Here is a 27,807-nt window from a genome sequence, read left to right on the forward strand (position 1 = left end):
AAAAGTTGGCTTAAAACTCAACATTCAGAAAACTAAGATCATGGCATTTGGTTCCATCACTTCATGGGAAATAGATGGGGAAACAGTGGAAACAGTGGCAGACTTTATTTTGGGGGGCTTCAAAATCACTGCAGATGGTGACTGCAGCCATGAAATTAAAAGACGCTTACTCCTTGGAAGAAAAGTTATGACCAACCTGGATAGCATATTCAAATGCAGAGACATTACTTTGCCAACAAAGGTCCGTCTAGTCAAGGCTATGGTTTTTCCAGTGCTCATGTATGGATGTGAGAGTTGGACTGTGAAGAAAGCTGAGCGCTGAAGAATTGATGCTTTTGAACTGTGGTGTTGGAGAAGACTCTTGAGAGTCCAAGGGACTCTGCAAGGAGATCCAACCAGTCCATTCTGAAGGAGATCAGCCCTGGGATTTCTTTGGAAGGAATGATGCTAAAGCTGAAACTCCAGTACTTTGGCCACCTCACGCGAAGAGTTGACTCACTGGAAAAGACCCTGATGCTGGGAGGGACTGGGGGCAGGAGGAGAAGGGGACGACAGAGGATGAGATGGCTGGATGGCATCACTGACTCGATGGATGTGAGTCTGAGTGAACTCCGGGAGTTGGTGATGGACAGGGAGGCCTAGTGTGCTGCGATTCATGGGGTCGCAAAGAGTCGGACACGACTGAGCAACTGAACTGAACTGAATATTGTAACATGATATATTAAATATTTATATATATATAAAATATTGTGTATGCATAATAATGTAGATATATAATATAAACCAAAGTCCAAAGATTTTTGTCATAGAAGTAGTCCAGAGTGGGCCAGTGGTCACCTGGCCACTAGACTTGTTTTCCCCATATTACTTTCCAGCTTCTGTTGTGATCTTGGCCTCAGAGGCCATAAGAGTATCAACATGGCCTCCATGGGCTGGAAGCTTCAAAATGTATTTAATGGAAATAAATGGAAAATCTCATATTTTTTTTTAAATCAATTGTACAAGTGCAATGAAAGACTCAGAATGGTATTAAGTCTCAAGATAAAAGATAAAGACCTTAATTTATCACAAGCTTAGATACTTTAAAATAGCCCTAAAACTTAGTTTGCATTAAAAACAAACACGGCATGATTGGTGGGAAGTAACCACAGCTCTCGGGGTTGGACAAGATCTCATCTTTGGGGTATTGTGTTTAGTTTTAGGTACATACCTAGCCATATTGAAGAGCTGCTAAAGCAAAATCCCATGAAGAAAACCAACTTCTATACTGATGACTTAAGGGCTGAGCTTTCTTGGCTATGGGTTCCAGGCAAAAAGCATCTATCTTGGGGCTTCCCTGGTGGCTCAGTGGCAAAGAATCTGCCTGCTAGTGTGGGAGACACAGGTTTGATCCCTGACCCAGGAAGATCCCACATGCCTTGGAGCAACCAAGCCTGTGCGCCAGCCACAACTACTGAGCCTGTGCTCTGGAGCCTGGGAGCCACAACTTCTGATCCACGTGCTGTAACTTCTGAAGCCTAGAGCCAGTGCTCTGCAACAAGTCTAGAACCAGTTCTCTGCAATAAGAGAAGCCACAGCAATGAGAAGCCTGCGCATTGCAAGTAGAGAGTAGCCCCTACTTGTTGCAACTAGAGAAAGCGCATGTAGCAGTGAAGACCCAGCACTGCAAAAAATAAATAATTTTTTAAAAAAGCATCTATCTCAGTTGCTGATTTATTATTATTATTATTTTGTGTTATCCTTCAACCCAAAATGAAGGACAGAAGCAGGATACCTGAGGACAGAGGGGCCTCTTACCTTTTGTTTCCCAGCAGAGTCTGGACACGACTGAGCGACTTCACTTTCACTTTTCACTTTCATGCATTGGAGAAGGAAATGGCAACCCACTGCAGTGTTCTTGCCTGGAGAATCCCAGGAATGGGGGAGCCTGGTGGGCTGCCATCTATGGGGTTGCACAGAGTTGGACACAACTGAAGTGACTTAGCAGCAGCATGTTCTCCCTACCTCCATCTCTCTTTTTCCGAAAAGAGACTTAGCCCTTTGGCCACAGGGGTGGCCTGATGCCAAGCTGGCACAATGGAATCCTTCCAGGGGCTTGAAAAATGACCCTGAAAAGGACATGTTCTCTTTTTTGGGGGGTGGTGGTTAATTTGAGGCTGCCCATGGCCAGCTTTCCTGCTATATGAAGAGAGTATATGGGATGAAACCCAAGCAGAGACTAGCATGCTAGACAGTGGGAGAGCAGCCCCAGGTCCTTCCATCCTGTGAGGTACCACCTTTATCCTTTCCTTCATGTGAGCCAGTGCATTTCTGTCCTGCTTAAACACGCTTAAGCTGGATTTCTCTTCTATGGAATCAATACAACACAAGGTATTTTAAATCTCTTCCTTGAACTATCTCTCTAGCTTCGCTGTTCTTTTGAAAGTTATCTGTACCAAACAATTCAAATGTTGAGTTTAGGGGTGGGCAAAATCCCCATATTGTGTGTTATTGACTGAAAGGAGATCCCTGGGCCTTAGACACTGGCTTTGAGCAACTGATAACTTAGAGTCTGGTATGGATATTCACTAGAGTGAGGGCTCCACCATGAGCTACGTCAAGGGTACCCGCAGGCCTCTCTGGATTTATCCTGAGTCTTCATCAGGTATTGGATGGGCCTTCCAACAGAGGTCTACACCAAAAAGCCCGGGAGAAGCCAAAGCCCAGTGTTACCACAGCCAGTCTTTTTGGCTTGTCCTAACTGATAAAGCCTATCTTTCTGACAGCATTTACCTAACTGGTTCCTCTGCCTTTTAAAGCCTTGTCCTGCAACAAGAGCTGAATCCAGGGCATCATGGCTTGAAAGGTACGTTGAACTATTTGCTGTGGCAGGCAGGTATGTATCTAGTTTATCTAAAAGCTATATAGGAGGTCTTAGAAACAGCTCTGTTTTGTAGTTTTTAAGATAGGTATTTACTTGGTTTAAAAGCACCTCCATTCCTCTGATTCTGGTAGAAATACTGTGATAAAAGCTTTCAGGAACATTGCCAGCTTAAAATTTGTAGTAGCCCATACACAATTCTTGTCTACTAAATTCAAGTCTGATGAGAGACTGATACCTGCAGCAATCTTCAATTATTAGACAAGGGTCTTGCTAAACTTAGATATTATAAGGTTGCTATGAAATTCATTTCAAATGATATATATGCCAGAGGAGCCCTGGGAAACCAATTCCTATTTACTCAGTTGCTCAAAAACTAACTTTATTACAGAACTGAGTACCCCATAATAAAGTATGAAGTCATTTCCAGAGAACCTCTCAAAAGCTACTGAATGCAGAATTTTACAAAAAGGCATTTTCTTATCAAGTAAGATATTTTAATGTTGGTTTCAACCTTTCAAAAAGTCAAACTCTTAAGAAGTTTATTTTTCTTTAGAATTTAACCAGTTATTTCAAAGTCAGCTATGAAGCACAATCCACAGGCCTCCTTCATTCAAAACCAATTTACCTGCAAAAGATGAGCATATTATTTCTTTAGAATCCTCAAGATTCAATTCTCTAAAACAAATCTCCCTGCCCCACCCCCGCCAAAAACCCCAGAAATTATTTTAAAACATTCTTCCAGCTGATTTTTTTTTTTTTTAGACAGGCAGGAAAGAATGCATTTGTGCCTTTTATCTGAGGCTTTTCTTCAGCATAAACAAGTATGATGGAGCTGGAGTGCAACTTCGTGGGTTCAAATCCTGGGTCCACCTCTTATTAGCTAATAAAAGGTAGAGTGGGGGAGTACAGAACCACCTCACTTTGCCCAGGGAAGCATTTCAATCATTTACTTGGAAAAAGAAATCATTTAAGGTTATATCGTATGATTGTAAATGTATGCGTGTGAACTTGGGTAAATCATATAACCTTTCTGAACCCGTTTCCTCATCTGTAAACTGGCAAACAGTAGAGATTGGCCGCGCCGGTAAACCTCAAAGCACACGGCTGGTACTTGGTAAGCGCCCAACTTCTTTACTTATTCTTGGTAACCCCCGAGGCTCGGAAGCACACTTCCTACCTGAATAACTACCATTCATCCCCCGGGCTCGCCCTTTCCCCAACCTTTCGGAAAAGATCTTTTTTTCTCCAGGGTCTTTAAAATACTTTGTACCAGCCGGCAGGAAAGGGTGCTGCGCCTTGGGGCTTCCACTTGGGCAGGAGAGTCCCGTTCAGAGCGCGCGCGCGCGCGCCCAGACGCGGCCTTGGAGCTGTGGCCGGGAGGGCGCGGCTGTGCGTGCGCCGCGGAGGGTGGTGGCGGTCGGCATCCCGCCCTCGGCCGCCGCCCCCGCCGCCGCCTCGGCGTGTCAGGTGCCGTGAGAAGCGCCGAGGGATATGACTAGAGCCGACTTTCCAGAAGCAGCGCACGCAAGGCACAGCTCCGCACGCAAGGGGGAGGCGACAGCAGAAGAAACTTTTCAACCCAATAAAGTTCGCAGGCTCTCGGAGATTGGCCTCCTCCTTCTCACCCCCCTCCCGCCCCACCCCCTCCACTCCTCCAGGAATCTTCAGAGCGCCCTCCCTCTCCTGCTCTCCGCAGGGTGCGTCCCAGCTCGGCTCTCCGCCGGGCGCCCCCGGTCTCCGACGCGGCCAGCTTTGCTCCGCGTTCTCCAGTGGGCGGCGCCACCTGGAGGAGTTTCTACGCGGGAAACCTCCAGGCAGCTGTGGCGCGCCAGCTCTGGCCTTTGTATGCCAAGGAAGTCGGGGTCCCGGGGCGGGGGAGCTGTGTCCTTCAGGGCTTCTTGATCTCGCCGCCCAAGGTGGAAGGAGAACTTTGCGCGCCAAAGGGCCTGACCTGATGGGTCGATATGCTTGCGAGAACGTTAAACTACAAATAAAGCAACTCGGGATGCAGTAAGGCAAACCTTCACCACAACCGAGTTTTCTTTTCCAAGCTGACAGGTTTGCTTTCCCGGTTAGGGCGCCCGAGGATCTCGAGCGATTTTCTCTCGGGGAAGGAAGCCCAGGCCACGGAAAGGGTAGAGAGGTTGTGCGCTCGGGGCGTGGAGCGCGCTCCCACCGAAAGCGCAGGAGTGGTGCTCAGGTGGTGTCCCGAGCGAGCGTCCAGAGAAACTGCGGCCTCGATCGGAAGTGGCTGTGAGGAAGGGTGATTTGGGGGAAACGCAAAGTTCTCGCCGCCGCTTCCAGGAAAGCCACCAGCTACTGCTCCAAGGCCGTCGGGGCGCGCAGGGACTGCCTCGCGTGACCACCAGCGCGCGGTGACCCCAGTCGTAGTCCGAGAGGCCTGTTCCAGAGCGCCCCGCCTTCCCTCTGCAAGCCCCGCCCCTGCCAGGTCCGGTTGCCTCCTCCCCACTCACAGACCTTAAAAAAGAGAGGCGGGATGGCGCGCTTTACTCTCCAGAGTGACTGTGCAAACCGACCACGCCTCTGCGACGCCAGCTGTCAGAGCCTTGCAGGGGGTTGTGAGGGCTGGCAGTTGACTCCATTCATCGACCCTCAATCGCAACTCTCACGCGGTGAGAAAACCCTGACTTTGCCGAGGCTCAGGTGCAGCGAGGCTCGGCAAAGCAAACTCCTTTCTGCGTCCCTATCCCAGACCGAGCGCCCCCGGCTCTGACGACCCCTAGAGACTCCAGAGTGGGCGCTGAAGTTCCCAGAGCTGGCAACAGGTGTCCAGGGTCGGCTTCCGATTTTCTGGAGACATTGAGATTGCGGTCTTGAACCCCACAAGGGCCCCAGTCCGTTCTCCCAGCCGGCCGTCTGGCGCTGCTGGAAACCGCGCCTCCTCGCAGGTCAGTGTGTCAGCTGAGCCGCCTTCCTGCGGCCTCTTGTGACGCGTGGGTTCTCACACATCAGAAGTGGCGGGGGTCGCAGGGGCCGGGGTGGTAGGCATTTAGAGGGAACTGAGCGCCACACCTTGATGCCCGCTGTGTTGTCCTTGAATTGCAGGAACCGTTACGCGGCTGAGGCGGGGTCGGGGGAATCGGGTCATAGAGAGGCGGAAACACGACCCTTCCCCTCGCTTTTGGGCAATGGGTTTGGGATGGCAAGAGGCGTGTTCAACTGCTTCTTCAGTGAGCTAGCCCTGATCTGACCTACGCGCTACCTCCTGCCTACCCAACAGTGCACGGTAGCCCGAGGCAGGTGGATAGGAGCTTGGGGCGCCCTCTTCTTTCTCTGCCTACCTGAGTGTCACGCCTTCGCCCTTCTCTCCCCAGCATGGCCACTGGCCTCAGCCCGGACGATCACCTGTCGCCGACCCTTCTGTCGGTCCAGCAGACCATGCTCCTTCTGCTGCTCTCGGTGCTGGCCGCAGTGCACGTGGGCCAGTGGCTGTTGAGGCAGCGGCGGCGGCAGCCGGGCTCCGCGCCCCCCGGTCCCTTTGCTTGGCCGCTGATCGGAAATGCGGCGTCAATGGGCTCGGCGCCGCACCTCTTGTTCGCACGTCTGGCGCGGCGCTACGGCGACGTCTTCCAGATCCATCTCGGCAGCTGCCGGGTGGTGGTGCTGAACGGCGAGCGCGCCATCCGCCAGGCGCTGGTGCACCAGAGCGCGGCCTTCGCCGACCGGCCGCCTTTCGCCTCTTTCCGCTTGGTGTCCGGTGGCCGCAGCCTGGCTTTCGGCCAGTACTCGGAGAGCTGGAAGGCGCAGCGGCGCGCGGCGCACAGCACGATGCGAGCCTTCTCCACGCGCCAGCCGCGCGGCCGCCGGGTCCTCGAGGGCCACGTGGTAGGCGAGGTGCGGGAGTTGGTAGAGCTGCTGGTGCGCCGCAGCGCGGGCGGCGCCTTCCTAGACCCGCGGCCACTGACCCTGGTGGCCGTGGCCAATGTCATGAGCGCTCTGTGCTTCGGCTGCCGCTACAGCCACGACGACGCCGAGTTCCTCGAATTGCTCAGCCACAACGAGGAGTTTGGGCGCACTGTGGGCGCGGGCAGCCTGGTGGACGTGCTGCCCTGGCTGCAGCGCTTCCCTAACCCCGTGCGCACTGCCTTCCGTGAATTCGAGCAGCTCAATCGCAACTTCAGCAACTTCGTTCTAGACAAGTTCCTGAGGCACCGCGAAAGCCTCCGGCCCGGGGCCGCCCCCCGCGACATGATGGACGCTTTCATCCACTCGGCGGGGGCTGACTCTGGCGATGGTGGCCCGCGCCTGGACGTAGACTACGTGCCGGCCACGGTCACAGACATCTTCGGCGCCAGCCAGGATACTCTCTCCACCGCGCTGCAGTGGCTGCTCGTTCTCTTCACCAGGTAAAGCCTCCAGGAGGCTCGGGTCGGCCTTCCCCCCTCCCTCCGTAAAAGGTGGAGTGGAATTAGAATATGCTGAGGTCGCGACTAGCGCTCAAGGAGGGTTTGGGGTTTCGCTGCGGGTCCCCACCTGCCAAAGCTGAGACCGAGTCCAGAAAGCGCGTCTCTGGAAGGCACCGTGCGTTTTGCACCGTGCGTTTTGCACGCTCCACCCAACCGCGCCGGGACGGCTCGGCATCGCTGATCTTGGAGCTCACCGCTCCTAGAGGGGATAAATTTGTGTGAAACCACTTGGAATAGCAAGATTAAGTGCCCAAGATCATCCCCCGATCTCCCACATTGGCACGGAGAAGCAAAATTGGAAATGTTCGAAAGGAAAGGGCAGCGTAGTAAAAAATGTTAAGTAAGCACGCCTAATCGGCTCGGCTGGTCTTCAGCGCTGACTGGAGGCCGTCTGGCCTCGGAGCCAAAAGCCAACCGCCCTTCAAGGCTTTGTATCGCGATATAGCTAGTGTTCGGCGGCGGAGCCTCAAGGACCGATAATCCAAAGCTTTAGGAAAGCAACCAGAAACCAGAGGATTGTGCTGGGCGTATAAAACCGCCGCTCTAGGCGTATAAAACCGCCTTTCTAGGCGTAGAGGTGTCGGTGTAAAGAATAGGAGAAGCCATAACTTTAGCAAACGCTGAGCTGCATATGTTATAGAAAGGAAGCTGAGTATCTGGGTGGCACCTGCTAACCTCTCGGATCCCTGGGCTCGGCTGGGTTAAGTTGATCCTCAGCCGCGGACCTCTGCTGAATTTGTACACGCACGAATTAAACATGTCTCCGGTATCCCCAGATCAAGCAAATATAACATAAATTTTACATAGGTTATAGTTATTTTAAAAGACGAGCCGTTGATTTACATGGGCGGCCGGTATTTTACCTGGCATCCTTACCCCAGGGGCAAATGTCTCATTCAAGGCAAGTCTTGATTGCTTTGAGAGACCAGAAATCCTGGTTATGCAATCTGGCGCACAGGTAGGGGAAGCTGGAAAGTAAAAACTTCTTTTGTTAGAATCCACTGCATCAGAATCCTGTATTTCCTTAGATACTGCTTTCACAATTTGGGGGGGGGTGTATATTTAAAATCACTTTTCAGTATTAATATCATGGAAACACATATGGAGGAGGGGCAGAAATCGCATAATAAGAGTCAATAATAGATCAGGAAGAGGACAATTCCAAAATGGGATCAATAAATCCTTTGCTTCCCCAGATAAGCGTGTTATCTTTTGAAACTGCCTTTCTTTCTTTTTTTCACCAGAAACCGAATTGTAAATCGTTTTCCGTGTACTCCAATTGGGCAGCAAAAGGGAATAAAACAATTTGGGGGTCACTTTCAATTCACTATAGCTGATGAAAAGTTCTTCTTTTTAGTGAAAAGACAATATGATGGGGTTGGCAAATTGCATTTCCTATTTTTTATGTAACTTATGGAAATGCAGCTATGCCCATTAATTTATGTATTGTCTGTAGCTGCTTCTACCCCATAGCACAAGCTGGGAGGTAAGAGGGCTTGATCCACAAAGCCTAAAATATTTACTCTCTGGCCCTCTATGAAAAAAGTTTGCAAATCTCTGAAAAATCACCCATAATGTCATCACAGGCACACTTAAATTTTTTTTTCAAAGTTGTAGTAATTACACATTTTTTTACTTCTGACATTTCCACTTACTATAGTGGCCATTTCCCTGTCTTTTATTTATTTATTTTTTTCCCTGTCTTTTAAACTTTAGTAATTTTTTACTACACAATTTTAGTAATTTTTATGGCTGTATAATATTTTGCCATAGTAACAGATCATTATATACAATCATTTATTATGTTTGTCTAAATATTTTTTTAAAGAGTGAGCTATTTTAATGTTTCTGCTATATTTTAATGTTTCAGCTGTATTTAAAATTTTAGCTATTATGGTTACTTTTTTTATACCTGCTAAGTTATTTCCTGAAAATAAATTTCCAGACATGGATCACTGGCTTTTAAAAGAGTGGGGAGAAATTACCCTTATAGATCTTGCTTTGTAATAAGATTTTGTTTTCCAATAGGATTGTACTAGTTTTATCGGCAACAGTGAATAAATGTTACAGTCTACCATAATCTCATGAACATTAGGGATTTGCTTTTAAAGTTAGAAGATATGTACCTTTATCTATCAGGATACCAATGATCTTTGTATAAAATGAGAACATTGTGTTCTCTGGAATTGTCTAGGGAGATGAAGAAAAAAAGAATTCACTTTCAGGGTTACATTTTAATTTTTGTGGGCCCCAAGTGCTTTTGCCTTTGAGGACACCTTACTCCATAAAATTTTTTTAAATTAAACTTTATGACTATATTGGTATAAAGATTAGCATGTTAAAATTATAAAACATTTTCATTGGCCTAAAAGCTTTTATTCTTCTGATTTTAAAAGAAATGAGTTTTCATGAGTTCCTAAAAAGTATTGTATGTCCCCGGCACTTTCTGCTGTATCCAGTGGAGAGAAGTCATCCTTACCCTTGTCATGCTTTTTCAGGCTGAGAAAACTTAGACCCTTTTTTAACTTATGATGGGGAAGAGAGTTAGAGCTGTGTGAGACTTATTATAGGAAATATAACTGTTATACTCCATCTTGTAATAAAGTGATAAATTAGGAAACTGTTTTTGATTTTTTTTTTCTGGAAATGTTAATTCAATTACTGATTCAGATAGCCAGTTTAAAGAATGGTGGTATAAAAATAAATTGTAATGGGCTTTCTAGATGAAAGAAGGATCAGTGTTCCTCATTGACTTTCTCTCTCTGCCCTTAACACCAAACAGGTATTCGGAAGTGCAGGCGCGGGTACAGGCAGAACTGGATCAAGTGGTGGGTAGGCACCGGCTGCCCACCCTGGAGGACCAGCCCCGCTTGCCCTACGTCATGGCCTTTCTTTATGAAGCCATGCGCTTCTCCAGCTTTGTGCCCGTCACCATTCCGCACGCCACCACGGCTAACGCTTCCGTCTTGGGCTACCACATCCCCAAGGACACGGTGGTGTTTGTTAACCAGTGGTCCGTGAATCATGATCCGGTGAAGTGGTCGAACCCAGAGGACTTTGACCCAACCCGATTCTTGGACAAGGATGGCCTCATCAACAAGGACTTGACGGGCAGCGTGATGGTTTTTTCTGTGGGCAAACGGCGGTGCATCGGGGAAGAGATTTCTAAGATGCAGCTGTTTCTCTTCATCTCCATCCTTGCTCACCAGTGCAATTTCAAGGCCAATCCAGACGAGCCTTCGAAAATGGATTTTAATTACGGCCTGACCATTAAACCCAAGTCATTTAAAATCAATGTGACTCTCAGAGAGTCTATGGAGCTCCTTGATAGTGCTGTCCAAAAGTTACAAGTGGAGAAAGAGTGCCAGTGAGAAGCCAGAGGCAAGCAGAAATTTTATAAGTATGCAAGTCGGGAGATGGGAGTAAAATTACAGTTTTTTTTCCCCCCTAGCTCCTCTGTGCCACTTTCTCAATTAGTCTCTAAAATGAGCGTAAACCAACTGACCCACAGATGATGTGCTTTGCACACGTGTCTTCAGAATAGTACCTCACGAGCCCTGGGCTGTGTAGGGGCTCCAGGAGACGTTTTGAGTGAAAGAGCTAAAGGGCCCAAAGAATTTTTTTACATATATTGAATGTTGCCAATAATAATTTCTTGAGGGAGCTTTCTTTGGAGTTAAAACACACATATACATATACACAGAACTACCTAATAAAGAGGCATTTCAGTAACCATGCCTTGCTTGGTGGGGTCCAAGGTTATGTTCTGTATGCTCTATAGAAAATTGTATTAAGCAGTTTTAGGAAATATTGTTGAATATGCAAAGATGAATAATTTCAGTGTAAGATTGGATGTGATCTGGGCTAATAAGGGAAAAAATAAAGACCAGAAATTCTCTTCTCACTTTTTCAATAAAATAGCTTAGTTAGGCTCTAATATCTATGGGTGGATTTATCTTTTTTGCCCACTGATGTGCTGCCTCTTACTTTATGGGATGAGTCATAAAGTTATTTGCTCAGAAGGAAATCAACTGTAGTTGATTTAGTGGGGTTCAGTGATTTCATGAATTTTAAACTATAAATTGTTAAATTGTAAAAAATTCCAAGCTGAAGACATACCTCGTTTGGTTACTAAAGTACAGAATTTCAATTATGAAGAAAAAAAATTTATCAGCTCAGCTAAACTTTAAGTTTTGTGATTATAACATACTGACTTCAATAAATCTCATAGGTTAAAAAAAAAAATCACCAAATAGTGTTCAAGATGTATGTATATATTATATAATTATTCAGTACCAATATGTATTAGTTATTTTATCACTAAATGGTATTAGTTATTTTGGTCAAGGAAAGGTTGAACAATGTCTTTTATAATATCACAGCATATAGAAAAGTACAACCAATTTAACCAATTTTAATTCAAATACATAGTATGAGCTTGATTAAATCAAATACCTGTTTTTGACATCATGAAAACCAAGTTGAAGCAAAGTCTCTTCTCTCATTGGAAATTTGAATTGAAAAATCTTAAAATTGGATCCGAAAGATGTGTTCCTTATCACTTTACAGCATGTTTATTAAACTTATATTCGCAGTACAGAATATCTTCCAAACTGATTTAGTTCATATGTTATATTTCTAAACTCTTGTTGTGCTTAAAATTTTAATTTAGTTTTAAAGCCATTCTGATTATTGAGTTCCAGGAAGTTACTGGAAATCTGGCTATTAGCCTGTGGAAGGCAGGGAGACTGAATCTGTGTCTGCCTGGTGAACAGTGAAAAATGCCACGAACTATCTTGATGTTCTTTATTAAATAACATGGTAGGGAAGTCCCATTATAATGGACCTAGTTTTCCTTTTAAATAATTTTTTAGATAGCAGCGGTGTTTGTGTTTTGGAAAGTCAGAATTAGTCTTGGGAGATTGTTTTGAGGATGGCATTGGATTTCAGTGGTACCAATCAGATCGGCTGTGCTGTTTAAGATGGCCTATTGATCTTAAGCAGGCGGTCACTTTGGTAACTGTGAAGACCTAAAGCTTGAACAAAATATATATGTTCAGTTTATGTAAATAACTTGAAAACCTTTTTTCAAAAAGTGATGGAAGGTCGCAAAAGTACAAAGTGAAGTTTGGAGTTTTAACTTTCATTGCTCATAAATGTACAAAGGAAGTTGTGAAGTGTCCTAAAAGCTTACTGCTTGTTACATTTCATTAAGCTTTTTGGAATCTCTGTATCAAAATTATAAAAGAAAGAGTGTATGATTGTGGTGTGTGTTGGGACGGGCAGTGCAGGGGTAAGAGAAAGGAGTGAAAAATATGAAAAGAAAGAAAGATGGCTAAACATTCTCCCACTCATTCAGAATTAATTAATTTGTAGTATGAATATTTAGAAAAAAAAGTGTTTCATGGGCTAGTGTTGAATCCCAGGCAGATTTTAAAAAATCCACAGCATAGTAGCACTATTATAATGTGGAATTCTTATTAATAAACATTTTATACAATTTTAATTAATAAAATCTCACAGATGTACCTCTTGAATATGAAAAAATCTGTGCCAGTATTTTTAAAGGCCCCAAAGTCAACAGTAGAAATCAGGCTTACCCAATATGTTTCAATTTTTTTGGCACTGGCTATTCCAAAACATTGTTATCTACCCTTCCCTGTGCCCTGAACAGGGCTGAGACTGTAATTTGGGGCTGCCCTAGCCTACTTACTCTGAGAGACTTGTGGCAGCAAAAGTAATCGTGTACCAATCCGGATGCCTCATTAAGTCAACCAGATCCAGATGCTCTGTAATCTGTTTCTATGTACGTAGGCTCAATTCTTCTGGCGCTTTCAGTGATGAGAGAGCCGGGTTTACGAAGAAGACAATGAGGTGAGTACTGGGAGATTTCCTGGTTTATTTAATACGTTTGTAACCCAGTTCAAGGAAGGAAAGAAAAACCAAAAACAGACAAAAAAAAAAAAAACCCAAATTTGAGGGCTGCCGCAATCAGGTTACAGGCTCAATCAGAAAATCTAATTTTATTTCTGCCAGAGAAAGAATGTATTTGGTGGTCACCATTTTAGTCAGAATGTCTACTCCAGGTTATTGCAGTAGTTAAATATATTGTTTATGAAATGCTTCATTGATATATTAAAGCTTTGACTCAGTAAGAAAATTGCTTTTCTTTTTTTTTTTTTCCAAAACAAGAGGAAGATGTCTCAGGTTTGTTTTATGGATTATCTGAAAGCTTTCATGTCTCAGAACTTAGCCTTTACCTGTGAAATGCTATTACTGCCTTAACACTTTCATGTTAGATCTATATTAGATCAAATAGTTGCCTAGCATTATGTATGGATTTGTATGCTTTTTAGCCTTGACACAACTGTATAATACAAAGGTATAATTTAGTAGACGTTTATAATTCAAGGATAACCTCTTATTTAACCTTTTCTTGCTTTTGTATTTTATCATGTATGCTTTCCATCTGTACACAGCAACTATAATACTTGGTTGTAACGAAATAGATTTGTGGGGACATAGCATTGGTTTGATATACCAAATTTTAAAAATTCTATATCTGTAATTACCTATAATAGGACACCACTGCCAAAATAATAAAAATCACTTTCATAATCTTGTCAGGAAGTTTTTCTTTATGTTGTAGCAAATACAATCTAATGTGTTTATTCATTTTAACTACTATTTATAAGTGCTTGACTTAAAATATTGCATTGTGAATATTTTCTTTGGCCTTTTTACATTTTAGGCAGCTTGCCTTTTTCTTTTTAATAGGTTTTCAACATCCAGTTCTCTACCAAATTCTTGTTCTGTCTCTATTTTTTAGTTGAAATACAGTCGATTTACAATATTATATAAGTTTCAGGAATATAGCATAGTTCATAGATTCAATGTTTTTATAGATTCTGCTCCATTTTAAGTTATTACAAAATAATAGCTATATTCCCTGTGTTGTACAATATATCCTTGTAGCTTATTTATTTTATACACAGTAATTTGCACCTCAATCCCCAACCCCTATTTTGGACCCCGTTCCCACTTCCCACTGGTAACCACTAGTTTGTTCTCTGTATCTATCAGTCTGTTTCTATTTTGTTACAATATTCACTTGTTTTATTTTTTCAAATCCTACATAGATGATAAAAATTTTGAATTTATAAGAACCAACTCGGCAATTAAATTTTAATGGCAAACACCTGGTAAAGTAGGAATTAGTTTCTGATTTTGAGAGGTTGAATAGATTGAGATTTTAAGACTCTGACCTTGTAGTTCTGCTTCATCTAAAAAATATAGGATGTTTTTCCCCTTTAACAGCATACCGGTCCTTTTCCTTGAGTATTTCATTCATTCATTTTGTTTTCTTTTGTCATGAAAACTTTTGTTTTTAATTTAGATGATAAACATTCATTCATTCATTTTGTAAGGGACATGTGCCTTATTTAATATGTGCAATTAATGTCCAATAAAATGGAACAGATGAGAGTTTTCTGTAAGATACTATGTGGAAATATTTTTCTGCCGACTCTTTTACCTGGTAAAGATTTGACTTCCCAGGGTCCTGCTGGGGTTCTCCAGGCTTTCCCTACCCCACCCTCACAGATGGCAGGGTCATGCAATGCCAAGGCCCCTTATTTCTTTCAGACTTTAACTCCCATTATTGTGAAATCAGGAAAAGTAATTATGAGGTATAATTGCACACAATGTCATTGAGCCTTTGACTTGAGAACATCACTTTAGCAGCCCAAAGATACGGTTAGAAATTGGTTTAAGAGAATACTTGCTTGTTTTCCAGATGTATTAATCTAGGATCATGAAAATTGTCCTAAAGGTTCAGGACAAGTGAAATAAATATTTTCGTAGGAAAAAAAATGTCTTTAACGAAGTTGTAATTGGGGTCAGGTGTTTGCAGCAATGTCGAGCAGAGTTGTATTCCACCTAATCAACCTGGTAGCATATACGACTGGAAGGCAGGGTGGGAAATGAATACAGTTTTGGACATAAAGCAGGCATGGTTCTTGCAAACTCATAGAGATTGTTTCTATGACTTCAAAGTCAGTTTTTCTGCACAAGTGCTACAGCAGTTCTGGCTGTTACCTCACCCTTATTTTGGTTTAGTGACTCACATACTCTCTGCTCTCAAGTTTTGATCTATTATAATTCTCAGAGAAGGAAAGAGAAAGAAAAGAAATTAATATATTCAAAAATATTTGGAAGCAATTCTTTTTAACGGGTTTTTGTCTTTGGCTGCACTGGGTCTCCATAGTGGTCCACGGGCTCTCTCTAGTTGAGGTGCGCTGGCTTCTCTTGTCATGGTACACCGGCTTAGTTGCCCTGCAGCATATAGAGTCTGAGTTCCCCAACCAGGGATCGAACCAGCGTCCCTTGCATTGGAAGGTGGGTTCGTAACCACTGGTCCACTACGGAAGCCCCTGGAAGCAGTTATTTTTAATGGGAATGATCAGAGGAAAATAATCTAGCTTAAACAGGTAGACACAAGCTGTAGGTAAATAGCAGCTTTGTTTGTTGAGCCTTGATTCACTCACACACAGGCTATGTGGTCTTCAGTAACACTTTTCAACCAGAGCCAAGAATAAGGAGAAAAAATGAAGCTAAAATATGGTGTGAGGGAGACAGTAATATCATGGGCCAAAATTCTATGTTGAAAAGTGTCAGATTGCAGATGTTCCCTGGAGATGAACTGACCCAAGAGCTCACTGTCTCAACAGGCGGGCTTGTCACTTTCCAGCGCCCCCGTGTTTGGGCACACAAGCCAGTCTGTTCATTTTTCTGTCCCTGTGATCCTGGGTTTTCACCAGCCCTGCTCCTCCTCTGTCTCAGCCACATGCCACACTGACAGTATCCTGTGCCAAGAAGACTCACAACAATCCTCCTTTCGAAGAGAAGCTTCCGCAAGCAAGAAAACTTTAAAAAGGGAAAGGGGGAGGTCATATTTTGTTTTGTAATATTAAAACTTCTTTCCCATAATCTGTGGTCAGGAATTTTTGCCTGAAGTTCATCCATAGGTTGGACTGTGAAGTGGCCTGATTTGAGAACTCTCCCTGATAGGAGCGGAAGAGTGCAGCACACTCCACATTGGCTCTTACGACCAATCAGAACCTTTCCTGCTCTCAGAGACATCGAATAGGATTCAATAGGATAGCGAGACTCTCCAGCCAGAGAAAGTGTGCAAAACTGAGGCATGAATGAGACAGGCATGGTAACAGGAAGCCTGCTTTTGAAGAGTGTGGCTGGAGTGAATGGAATTGGTTTTGGACTGCTTGAGATCCCTTTAAGTGATAAAAAGGCTAGATAAACTAAATATATTATGCTAAATAAACAACACGATATTATACAAATTATGCAATATTCCCCCACACACCTAACAGCCCCTGAGAGGCGGGCTGGTCAGGGCTCAGAGTCTCTACACCAGACTGAAAAATCTTCCAGCCTCTTTAAAAAATGTTTAATTCTGCTTTTATTCCTAGGTGCCTACTTTTGTTTCTTTCTCTTTCCATCTCAGTACTGTTTAATATGCATTTTTTTTGTTTGTATGTGTTCCAACAAAATGTGTATGATTATTTTGTACACGTGTGTGCATGTTAAATCGCTTCAGTAGTGTCCAACTCTGTGCGATCCTATGGACTATAGCCCGCCAGGCTCCTCTGCCCATGGAATTTCCCAGGCAAGAGTACTGGAGTGATTCTCAGGGAATCTTCCTGATCCAGGGATCGAACTTGAGTCTTTTAAGTCTCCTGCATTGGCAGGCAGGTTCTTTACCACCAATGCCATCTGGGAAGTATACATGTGTTTTAAGGTATACATGTGTTTGTGTGAATGCTGTTCCTATCTTATCCTGTTGCTCAATCTTCTCTTATCACATCGTTTTAAAGACCCATCTCTGTCTGATCTTATGGTTTAACTGCTACCTAAAATTCCGTGGTATTCATCCATCACGTTTTCTCTAGCCACTTTCTTGAGAATGGGCACCTAGATGGCCCCCAAACCCATGCATCCCCAACTAAAGCTTCAAGGAACATCCTTGTATGTGTTCCCTTGCCAACTTATAAAAAATTTGCAGTGCACACCATACCCATGATTAGAGGTGCTGGACAAGCAGATCTATGTCTACATAATGTAAGTGCTGTAAGCATGTTCTGTAGAATGCCAGCCCACACTCCCATTAGCTGCGTACAAGGGTTCCTTATACCTGTATCCACATTGACACATGGCATGATCTCATTATTTCTATTTTCTTTTAATAGAAGAGTATGTTTACTTCTTTAGGTAGGAGAAGATTTCCTAAGTAAGACATGAAAAACATAAACAAATAAAGAATTAATAATTCAACTGGACTAAAAATATCTTTTCATCAAAAAACATTTTAAGGTGAGTTAAAATACAAGCCATTGACATCCCCCCCCGCCCCCGCCCCACCCCTTGCTGACCAGTGATTAAGATTTCATGCTCCCAATGCAGGGGCCCGGGTTCACCATTTGGTCATATGACCAGAAAAAAAGAAGTCTAAGCATCTCATTATTTTTGAATGAAATATATACCTTTTAGGAAGGGGTAATGCAGTAAATAGATTTTTTAAAAAGAAACATCGACAATCATTTTCCCTATGGATATATTTGTGCTCATATCGCATCTCTTCTCGGAGATGCCACATTTGTTGAAGGCAGGACAGGGTCCCCGGTCCTTGTTACTGAAAGATCTTATGCATATGGAAGTAGGCGTGAGCAGAGGGTGAGTTCTGTTACCCCTGTTTCTCTTCGGGAATGAGGTACTCTTTCCCTGACTCAGTTTTCATTTGGTGACCTTGAAGTCCATCTCAGTTTCTTCTCCTTGCTGTAGTGTTGAGCTAATTTAAGGTTTCTAAGTTTCCTATGATTCCTTGGTGGGAAGTTTCCTATAACTTACTGTGAAACAAGTAAAATTGTCATCCCTGGGGTTTCTACCCTTTGGTATGAATAGTGGCTTTCAAACTTTTTTTTTTTTTTTTTACCATAACCCACAGTATAAAATGTGCATTTAGCTCTCAAACATACACGTTTGAGAGCGTGTATATTTACATACATATATACTTATATAGGGGCTTCCCTGGTGGCTCAAATGGTAAAGAATCCACCTGCATTGTGGGAGACCTGAGTTTGATCCCTGTGTTGGGAAGATCCCCTGGAAGAAGGCATGGCAACTCGTTCCAGTATTCTTGCCTGAAGAATCCCCATGGATAGAGGAGCCTGGTGGGCTACAGTCCATGGGATTGCAAAGAGTTGGACACAACTGAGTGACTAAGCACAGCATATAGGGCTTCCCAGGTGGTACTAGTGGTAGAGAACCAACCTGCCAGTGCAGGTAGATGTAAGAGATGCAAGTTCAGGCCCTGGGTTGGGAAGATCTCCTGGAGATCAGGGACGACAACCCATTCCAGCATTCTTGCCTAGAGAATCCCATGGACAGAGGAGCCTGGCAGGCTGTAGTCCATAGGGTTGCACAGAGTCAGACATGACTGAAGCAACTTAGCATGCATACTTATATATAAGATCAGTTTCTAACACTGCTTGCTGTGATGCAGTCTGTTTTCAAATCTATTTTATTATTTTTCCTTAAAAAATTCACCACAATGAGATACCACTATAAACCTTTTAGAATGGCTAAGTTAAATAAGTGCTGGAGAAAATGTGTAGCTACCGGAACTTTCAAACATTGCTGGGGATTGGTAAGGGTGGGGAATACAAAATGGTACAGAATGACCCAACAATACCAGTCTTAGATAGTCATCCCAGGGAAATGAAAACTTGTTCACATAAAAGCTTTACATAAATATTTGTAGCAATTCTATTCATAATTACCGAAAACTGGAAACAACCTAAATGTTCTTCAACAAGTGATTGGCTAAACACATCACAAATATCTCACATGATTGGCTAAAAACATGCATATCCATGCAATGGAATGATACTCAGCAGTAAAAGGAATGACATGTTGATCCATGTAGCAACTGAGATGAATCTCAGGAAAGTAATACTGAGTGGGAAAAAAAAAAAAAAACAACCTTGAACAGTTATATGCTATATGAATTCAGTTATATGACAGTCTCAAAAAGTCAAGATTAAAGCAGTTAGAGCAAAAAGTCAAGATTAAAGGCAGATTACTGGTTGCCAAGGGTTAAGGGTGGGAGGAGGGAAGCATGATGGAATTTTGGGGGGTTTTCTGATTGTGATGGTGGTTAGAGGGATGTATACTGAGTTAATATTTATAAAACTTTTTGTTAAAATAGATTGAAAAAATGCTTTTAAAGGATAGTTGGTGCAAGTGAGCTTAAATGAAGTTGAATTGAGGTTGACAAATAGTACTGAAACTGCTGGCAGACAAAGAAGTACTGAACCAATCAGCTCAAGACCAGATGTGTGAACCAGGATGATGGCTGAGGTTGAGTTCCTGTAGGCTGGGAGAGAAGGATGGTACTAGGTTCTCAGGGCAGGACAGGAAAGTAGAATACCAGCCTGTGGGATAACAACAGCAACAAAAGCCGTGGGCTGAAAGCTGCCCCGCAGGGGAATTTCAATTCAATGCCACAAGTGTTAATTGAGCACCTCCTAGATGGAAGGCACTGTAATTAACACTGGGGATATGACAATAAAGACACCCAGTCCCTGAGCTCTTAAAGCTGATATTCTAGTAAGGTGTTGTTTTATTTTAGTTGCTAAGTCATGTCCTCTTCTGTTCATGGGATTATCGAGGTAAAAATACTGGAGTGGGTTGCCATTTCCTTCTCTGGGGGATCTTCCTGACCCAGGGATGGAAACTGAGCCTTCTGCATTGGCAGGTGGATTCTTTACCACTGAGTCACCAGGGAAGCCCCTAGAAGGGTGAGTAGAAGGGAAATAAAGATATAAGATTGAGTTAATTGTAAGTGCTGTAAACAATAGAAGAGAGAGAGAGAATATGTGTGTGTGTGTTGGGGAAACACTTTAGAATGAGTAGTTAGGGAAGCCTTTTTGAAGGAGGTACCATGTAGGGGTAGGCATTTTGGTCAAGCACCCTATACGCCAATAAAAATTTAAAAAAAAAAGGCCTTAGTGTAGTATAGACTATTTCCTGCCTCAGACTCTCAGGCTCACGCTCAATCATGTTCCCCTGGGAGCACTAAAACAATTCCTGAAGAATTTAGCAGAGAGCAGTCTCTCTGTGTATGTAAGTATGTTGGAACTCACAGAGTTGACAGTGATGCTTTGAACAATACAAGTTATAATGGCCTGCTGATTCTTCAACTTTATGGTCACCAAAGGACTTCCAATTGATTCTTTGGAGCACTTAATGGATCTTCTTCTGAGATACTTCGACCTCTGACCTTTGAGTGAAATTTCTGTTATATCTGATCGAGGAGGATTTCCACCCTAATCTCAGTGGACTTGCTGAGAAAAGTGAGAAGCCTCAGGTTGCGTTTTCCAGAATCTCATAATCTGATGTTGTTCGGCACACCCGGTGGTGCTTTCTCTGCTGTGCCTGGCTTCACTGTTTAACAGCTCTGGCTCATGTCTAAGGCCTAGGAACACCAGGGCTCAGGTCACACCCTGCTTTGAGAGTTCCATGCGGTTCCCTCCCCACACTTGGAGAAAGTGGCCAGTGTTCCTTGGGTCTGGCAAGCTCTGTACTGGCCCTGCTGATGTCTCCACTGGTGCTCACCTCGCTGTTCACATTTCACTGATGTTCCCCTTCTGTAGGTACCTCGGGGCTCCCACTGCCCTTCCCCGCAATCACTACTTCAATCTTAAGCCTCTGCTGTTTCCACAGCCCCCAAGCAGATCCAGCTGGCATTCTGGTTTCCTAGCACTTGACCTTGACATTGAGGGTAAAAGTGGGAAAACACAGGCTGGAAAAAGAGGTGAAAGAACAAGGCTGAATTTTTACTGCTGCGTTTTCCAATATGGTTTCCAGAAACTTGTTGCAATGAAGAGCAGAATGAGCTTGCCTACCACTTAGTTTTAATTCCTTTGGTTCTGGAAACTTCTATGGAGGCTTGGTTAATACAAATCAACAACAAAAAAACCTTGTTTTCCTTCCTCTTTGCCCCACTAGGCTCATTTTCTTTGTGACAACGTGTTCAGTTCATAATATAGATCTGCTGTTTGCTCTGCAGAGTTTAGTACCTTTTTCACTTTTTTTTTTGGCTCGAACCTCCCATCATCTCCCTGTGGTCAGAGCTCAGATTTCATCTTAATGAAGCCTGTCTGGGCCTCTCTGTTTAATACTCAGTCTGGCCCAGGCACTCAATTCCCTGACTTTGCTCTGCCTTTTTCTGCTTTTCTTTTTCATAGGACTTATTTCCTGTTAACAGAACATAAAATTAGTCTTTTAATTTCTTTCCTGGTTCATGTTTTATTGCCTCTCTTCACCAGACCCCACTCTCCAGGATGTAAATGCCACAGAGCTGGGCATCTTTATGTTGCTTGAAAAGTGGAATATTCAATCATTCTGCTGCATTCCTTACACAATATTCCCAACGAATGATTTGCATTATATTTTAAATTCAGATGGTGTGATCACTGCCTAAATAATCCACTCACAAAAAGAAAGTACTTTTTGTTGTGTAGACCTGTGCTACCCAATTAGGTAAACATTAGTCACATCTGGCAATTTAAATTAAGATTAAATAAAATTAAAAGTTCAGTTCCTTGTTTACAGCAGCCGTATTTCTGGAGCTCAGTAGTCACATGTAGTAAGTGGCTAGTTGTGGACAGCACAGATGAAAAACACGCCCATCAGCAGAAAGTTCTGTTGGACTTTCTACTCCTCTATCGCAGTGCTATGGAGGAATCAATTTGCCAACTTATTTGATTTTTACTTTCATGTAGTTTGTAACTATATATTTAATATTTAATACTGACTTGTAGTAAGGCACCATGATAACTGCATAGGAACGATTCAGAGACCTTGCTTCTTTCAGCAAGTGGGTCTGAAGATAAATATAATATGCAGATATGTACCAAGAGCCTTGAGAAGACACAGATGAAGTGCTGCAGAAATTCAAAAGAGGGAGAGATCTGTATTTTCCAGCTGAGGGTAGAAAATCAAGGAAAGCTTCTTGGAGGAAGTGGGTCTAAAACAGAAAAGTGCCTATTACCTCAGTCCTGAAGCACAGCACACTCAACACCTCAAGATAGCTAGAGGATACCAAGTAACATTCTGGTGGGAAAATTAACACCAAAAAGGAGATTTTTTAAAGTTTTATTTATTTTATTTATTGCCTGCACTGGGTTTTCGATGCTGGGCATAGGCTTTCGCTAACACTGGTGTACGGTCTTCTCACTGTGGTGCCTTCTCTTGTGGTGACACAGAAGCTCTGGGCTTCCATAGCTGCAGCACAGGGCTCAGTAGTTGCAGCTCGCAGGCCCTACAGCATGGCTCATAGCTGTGACACATGGACTTAGTTGCCCCAAAGCATGTGGAATCTTCCCAAACCAGGGGTTGAACCCGTGTCCCCTGCAGTTGCAGGCAGATTCTTAACTGCTGGACCATCAGGGAAGTCCCAAACGAGGAGATTAATGACTATGGCTCCAAGACTTTGGAACTCCATTTTTACTTCTCCCTCACCTCCACCTTGGAACAACAAGCCCGCACATTTACAGAAACCTCGACTTCTGGTCCTGATGTCCTCTGCTTGTGCAGGGCTGAGACTAGCTGGTGAGAACTAAACAATTTGGATGGTTGCTTCTCTAATTTTCCCTTCTGTCTGGTCATTGCAATCCAAAGAGAATCTCCTAAAGCTGCTTCTCCTTGTAGGATAAAGTTTGATGTCTTGATCTAAAGAGCTATATTAAGGGGTGATGAATGGTTGATGTGATTTTCACATACCTGAGATTCTCCACTTGGGCTCATGTATCCCTCTCTCTGAACCCATTGGAGCTGACTTGTATTAACCTGACTTTCACCCATAGTTGGAGAACCCAATACTCCCAGTGGAAAATAAACTCGGATCAAGGAAACAAGGCATGTGAGAAGCACAATTATTTCTGTAGAAAGACACTGCTTTGCTGAGAGCTGTGAGGCTCCCCATTGCCACTAATAAAAGTTCAGTATCTCTTGAGTGTTTGTTCTGACTGCTCAGATAGCCCCAGTAGGCTCCATTGGCCACTGGCCATCTTGGTAATGACTCTTCCACGGTTCACAGCAGAGGCTGCAAACTATGGCTCATAAGCCAAATCTGGCCCCCTGCCTGTTTTTGTGCAGCTATGTGAGCTATGAATGGTTTCTACCTTTTTTAAATTGCTGGCAAAAATCAGAAGATGGATATTTTGTGATACATGAACATTTTATGGTATTCAAAGTTCAGGATCCAGAAATAAAGTTATGTAGGAGCACAACCATGCTTATTTACGGATTGTCTATGGGTGTCCTGCTGCAATGGCAAAGCTGAGCAGTTGTGACAGAGACTACAGGGCTTGCAAAGCGAAAAATATTTACTCTCTGGCCTTTTACAAGAAAAGTTGGCCAACTTTGGTCTATACCCTCAGCTTCTCAAGCACCAACTAATAATGATAATAAACTCCTGGCAGGCTGATCCTGCCTCACAGAGAACTCACAAAACTGAAACCTCAAGTGAAGTCATTAGGGGGTAGAAACAGGTCAGAGGCATCTTTCACGAAGGCAATATTCCAGATGGAAATGGAGGCATTTTCTCATAGACTAGAGACACTATAACGAAATCGAAAAACAGATTGTGGCTTCAAGCGTTGAATTCTTGACTCAGTTTTTTTCTTCTTCCTGAACTATTGGGTCTCTGTAACTTTATATTGTTTGAGAGTGTGCCATAGGGTCACAATTCTTCTGCACAGCCTAAGATAATGCAACAATCAAATAAACAAATTCATCCTCTCAGATAGTCACAGGGAACACTCTGAAATGTGTTTTTGAAGAGTTCTTATATGTTGTTAAATGCAGGACACCATAAATCAAGTATAATTTTATATCGTTCAGATCAGCCAGATCATCATTTATTCAGCATCTGATTTATGTTTCTTAAACACCGTTAAGCACTGTTAGGTTGTTATAAAACAAAACTGTTATAAAAACAGACACATTTCCTGATTCAGAGGTGTTCATTTGAGGAAAAACACTGAACTCCCCTGACACAGTGTGACAGACGCTGTAACAGAGATACCCGTCAAGTGCTATGGGAATAAAGATTAGGAAACTCCTGATTCTTCTAGGGAATGTGAGGAGATGAGGATCAGGAAAGGCTCCGCAGAGGAGATGCCATGTGAGCTGGGCCTGGGCAGGTGATTAGGAGTTGACCAGAGAGACACAGACCTGCGAGAGGGGATGAGAGGATCCCAGACAAGGCCCTGAGCTACAGAAAGGTGTGGCCATCTGCTTTGTTCCTGCTGGAAGCCCACGCGTGGCCCAGCGCTGCCATCTTATGCCTGTTCCATAGATTTCAGATGAATGAATGACTGTGATGTGTTTGGTGATGATCGAGGTAGAGTGGGGAGTATGTGTATGTATACTCTGTATACTCACTAACGTGCCATTGGGGAACCATTTCAGGGACTAGACAAGATTGTCTTTTAATATTTCATGTATCTGTGGGTATATAAACGGCATTTCTTGGAGTCCTTGGAAATAGCTTGTAGTCTTTCTTAGCAGCATTTCTGAAGCTCTCTCCTGCTCTGGTGGACAATGTGCACGTGTTTGACATTCTTGTGAAACCTCTGAAAACTTACCAGGAAATTTCAACTCACACTTGAAGTGCCCAGCTGTTAATGATATGTCGTCGTAGCCATTTGCTGTTGAATGTTTGGTCTTAGGTAAGACAGGCTATGGGCCTTTGGCAATTGGAAGGCATGACTTTTTCTCACACTCAAAAAAAGTATATATCAATTCATGCTGCTGCTGCTACTGCTGCTAAGTCGCTTCAGTCGTGTCCGACTCTGTGTGACCCCCATAGACGGCAGCCCACCAGGCTCCCGTCCCTAGGAGTCTCCAGGCAAGAACACTGGAGTGGGTTGCCATTTCCTTCTCCAATGTATGAAAGTGAAAAGTGAAAGTGAAGTCGCTCAGTCTTGTCCGACTCTTAGCGACCCCAGGGACTTCGGCCCACCAGGCTCCTCCGTCCACGGGATTTTCCAGGCAAGAGTGCTGGAGTGGGGTGCCATTGCCTTCTCCATCAATTCATGGGATTACCTTATATCAGTCACTCTCGTTTATTTTTAAGGTACATTATTTGCACTTGTTGGCTCTTTATTTTTGGTAGCAAATGACTTTCAGTCTCACAATGAATTAAAAGATAAGAACTGGGGTTTAAAAGCACTGCTTTGATTCTGTTTTATAAATAAGTTCATCTGTATCATTTTTTTTAAAGATTCCACATAAAAGTGATATCATACAATACTTCCCTTTCTCTGTCAGATTGACCTGACTCAGATGGCAATTTCTAGGTCCATTCATGTTGCTGCAAGTGGCATTATTTAATTCATTTTAATGGCTGAGTAGTATTCCATATACATATGTACTGCATCTTCTTTATCCATTCCTGTCGACGGATGGATAACTAACAAGCACCTGTTGTATAGCACAGGGAAGTCTGCTCAGTATTATGTAACAACCTAAAAGGGAAAAGAATTTGAAAAAGAACTGATACACGTATGTGTATAACGGAATTACTGTGCTGTATACTTGAAACTAATATAATACTGTTAATCAACTATATTCCAACATAAAATAAAAAGTTCAAAAAAAGAAGCACCGCTTTGAACTAAAACACCTTGACATTTGCAGATTTGGCAACCAAGGGGTTAGTGACTTGGGATCCACCCACACAGTAAATCACTGAGGCACAAATTCGAATCCTGTGGATAATAAAGCCAGAACATGGGAAGGCATCCAAAGTAGAGTTAAAGTTTTCTACTTGACTTCGGAGACCCGGTAATTCTTAAGCACTGGTTTTTAAGTTTGTAGAAAATGGTCACAGGGGAAAAAAAGCAACTGCTGGCCATGACAGTAAAAAGAAAGGAGTCTTTTCAGAAAGAAGGATTCTTAGGCAGGTTTGGAAATGCCTATGGAGGATCGTTAGGAATATGAAGATCACTGAAGTCTTTCATTTCCACTTGACCGCCTTGAAAAGGGGGAATTCAAAGTCTCCTCAGCATTCACAAGCCCCCGCGGACATATCCCTGTTGTCTATGAACGGTTGACTCTATCTTGAGCACTCTCCTACGATTTGAATTTCTTCTGTGAATTTGCATGACCCAGAAAAAAGGACTGGCAAATCCAAGATAAACATCAAACCAGACTCAGTCTCATGGCATAAATTCCAGGTTAATGAAGCCTGAGCTAACGAGGTTTCATGCCCTCAAGTAAGTCTTAATCCTTGTCACCGATGTTGGTGATGTCTTCCCTGAAGAGACTTGTTCCTGGGGCCAAGCCAGCCGCACGAGGCCACGTTATAATAGCTTCTCCCCTCTCCACAACTCTGATTCTGGCACTTAGAGATCATGTGCCCTTCGTGATACTTTCCAGGTAATTTTTTTCAGGTGGAAGGTTCTTGAAAGCAAAGGATTACTCATGAGCCTTCTCTGTATGCTGCTTCCCTTTCTCATTTCCTTCTGGTTCTCAGGCATCAACCACATGGGGGGAGGAGATGGAGGGGGAGCCCAACTTGAGTTTCCAAATTCAGTGAATCTCTCTCATAGCCAGGAAACTACATGCATATTAAGAATTACTAATCAACTTCATTGAGTCCGTTGTAGTGAGGTGGATGAACCTAGAGTCTGTCACCACACAGACTGAAGTAAGTCAGAAAGAGAAAAACAAATACCAGACATTAACATATATATGGAATCTGGAAAAATAGTACTGATGAAGCTATTTGCAGGAAAGGACTCTCTATTCCCGCAGATGCAGAGAATGGACTTGCGGACACAACGGGGGAAGGAGAGGGTGGGACAAATTGAGAGAATATTATTGACGTATATACACTACCATGTGTAAAAGAGACAGTTAGTGGGAAGCTGCTGTTTAACACAAGAATCTCAGCTCAGTGCTCTGTGATAGCCTAGAGGGGTAGGATGGGTGGGCTCTATCTTGAGCACTTGGATTTCTCCAAACTGGGGTGGGGGTGTGGGAGACTCAAGATGGAGGGGATATATGTAGACACATGGCTAATTCATGTTGTTGTACAGCAGAAGCCAATATATCATTGTAAAGCAGTTATCCTCCAATTTTAAAAAATGGGAAAAAAAGAATTGCTAATGAATTTCAAATTGTGATGCTTCTCTTAAAGCACATGAGGAGCAACTCATAAATAAAAATCATAGGAATAATCATCCCACATGAAGTAAGAACTTATTTCAGTTTCTTAAGCTCATGTCTTTTAAGTAGTATCTTGCCTTCATAGAGTGCTTCAAGCTTTTTAAGGTCTTTTTACTTTTATTGCCTGGTTTTCTATTTATGTTGATCCTACAGATAATAACATGTATGCATGCATGCTAAGTTGCTTCAGTCGTGTCCAAC

The 27,807-nt window shown here is 43.3% G+C and overlaps 3 protein-coding genes across 3 annotated transcripts in view; 1 reads left to right on the forward strand and 2 right to left on the reverse strand.

The window, feature by feature from the left end:
- Positions 1-3,335: 3,335 nt before the first annotated feature.
- LOC147363488 (uncharacterized) lies at positions 3,336-6,201 on the reverse strand. Its single transcript, XM_086328386.1, has 4 exons — positions 6,166-6,201; positions 5,494-5,674; positions 4,041-5,058; positions 3,336-3,488 (listed from the first exon to the last, which is right to left on the reverse strand). The coding sequence occupies exons 1-3, from the start codon at positions 6,199-6,201 to the stop codon at positions 4,118-4,120; spliced, it is 1,158 nt and encodes a 385-aa protein (XP_086184512.1). The 3' UTR covers positions 3,336-3,488; positions 4,041-4,117.
- Positions 5,373-13,912, forward strand: CYP1B1 (cytochrome P450 family 1 subfamily B member 1). The gene is made up of 3 exons (XM_086327404.1): positions 5,373-5,772; positions 6,199-7,230; positions 10,073-13,912. The coding sequence occupies exons 2-3, from the start codon at positions 6,200-6,202 to the stop codon at positions 10,659-10,661; spliced, it is 1,620 nt and encodes a 539-aa protein (XP_086183530.1). The 5' UTR covers positions 5,373-5,772; position 6,199; the 3' UTR covers positions 10,662-13,912.
- A 10,346-nt stretch (positions 13,913-24,258) lies between these two features.
- The window catches only part of RMDN2 (regulator of microtubule dynamics 2), a 98,809-nt gene continuing 95,260 nt past the window's right edge, over positions 24,259-27,807 (reverse strand). The window contains exon 11 of the mRNA XM_086327411.1: positions 24,259-27,080. Coding sequence (XP_086183537.1) covers positions 27,069-27,080 — 12 coding nt within the window. The 3' untranslated portion in view covers positions 24,259-27,068. The remainder of the gene's footprint in view (positions 27,081-27,807) is intronic.

This window comes from Bos grunniens, chromosome 11, assembly GCF_055505025.1.
Source record: "Bos grunniens cultivar Pamir isolate PY7600 chromosome 11, Bosgru_T2T1.0, whole genome shotgun sequence".
NCBI classification, from domain to species: Eukaryota; Metazoa; Chordata; class Mammalia; order Artiodactyla; family Bovidae; genus Bos; species Bos grunniens.

Excerpts from the sequence above, each read along its gene's own strand:
- CYP1B1 (XM_086327404.1), top strand. The coding sequence starts at position 6,200 with ATGGCCACTGGCCTCAGCCCGGACGATCACCTGTCGCCGACCCTTCTG. Across the intron at positions 7,231-10,072 it reads CTGCTCGTTCTCTTCACCAG|GTATTCGGAAGTGCAGGCGC; the intron begins GTAAAGCCTCCA and ends AACACCAAACAG.
- LOC147363488 (XM_086328386.1), bottom strand. The coding sequence starts at position 6,201 with ATGCTGGGGAGAGAAGGGCGAAGGCGTGACACTCAG. Across the intron at positions 5,675-6,165 it reads GGCGAAGGCGTGACACTCAG|AAAATCGGAAGCCGACCCTG; the intron begins GTAGGCAGAGAA and ends CAATGTCTCCAG. Across the intron at positions 5,059-5,493 it reads AGTCAGGGTTTTCTCACCGC|CACCACTCCTGCGCTTTCGG; the intron begins GTGAGAGTTGCG and ends ACACCACCTGAG.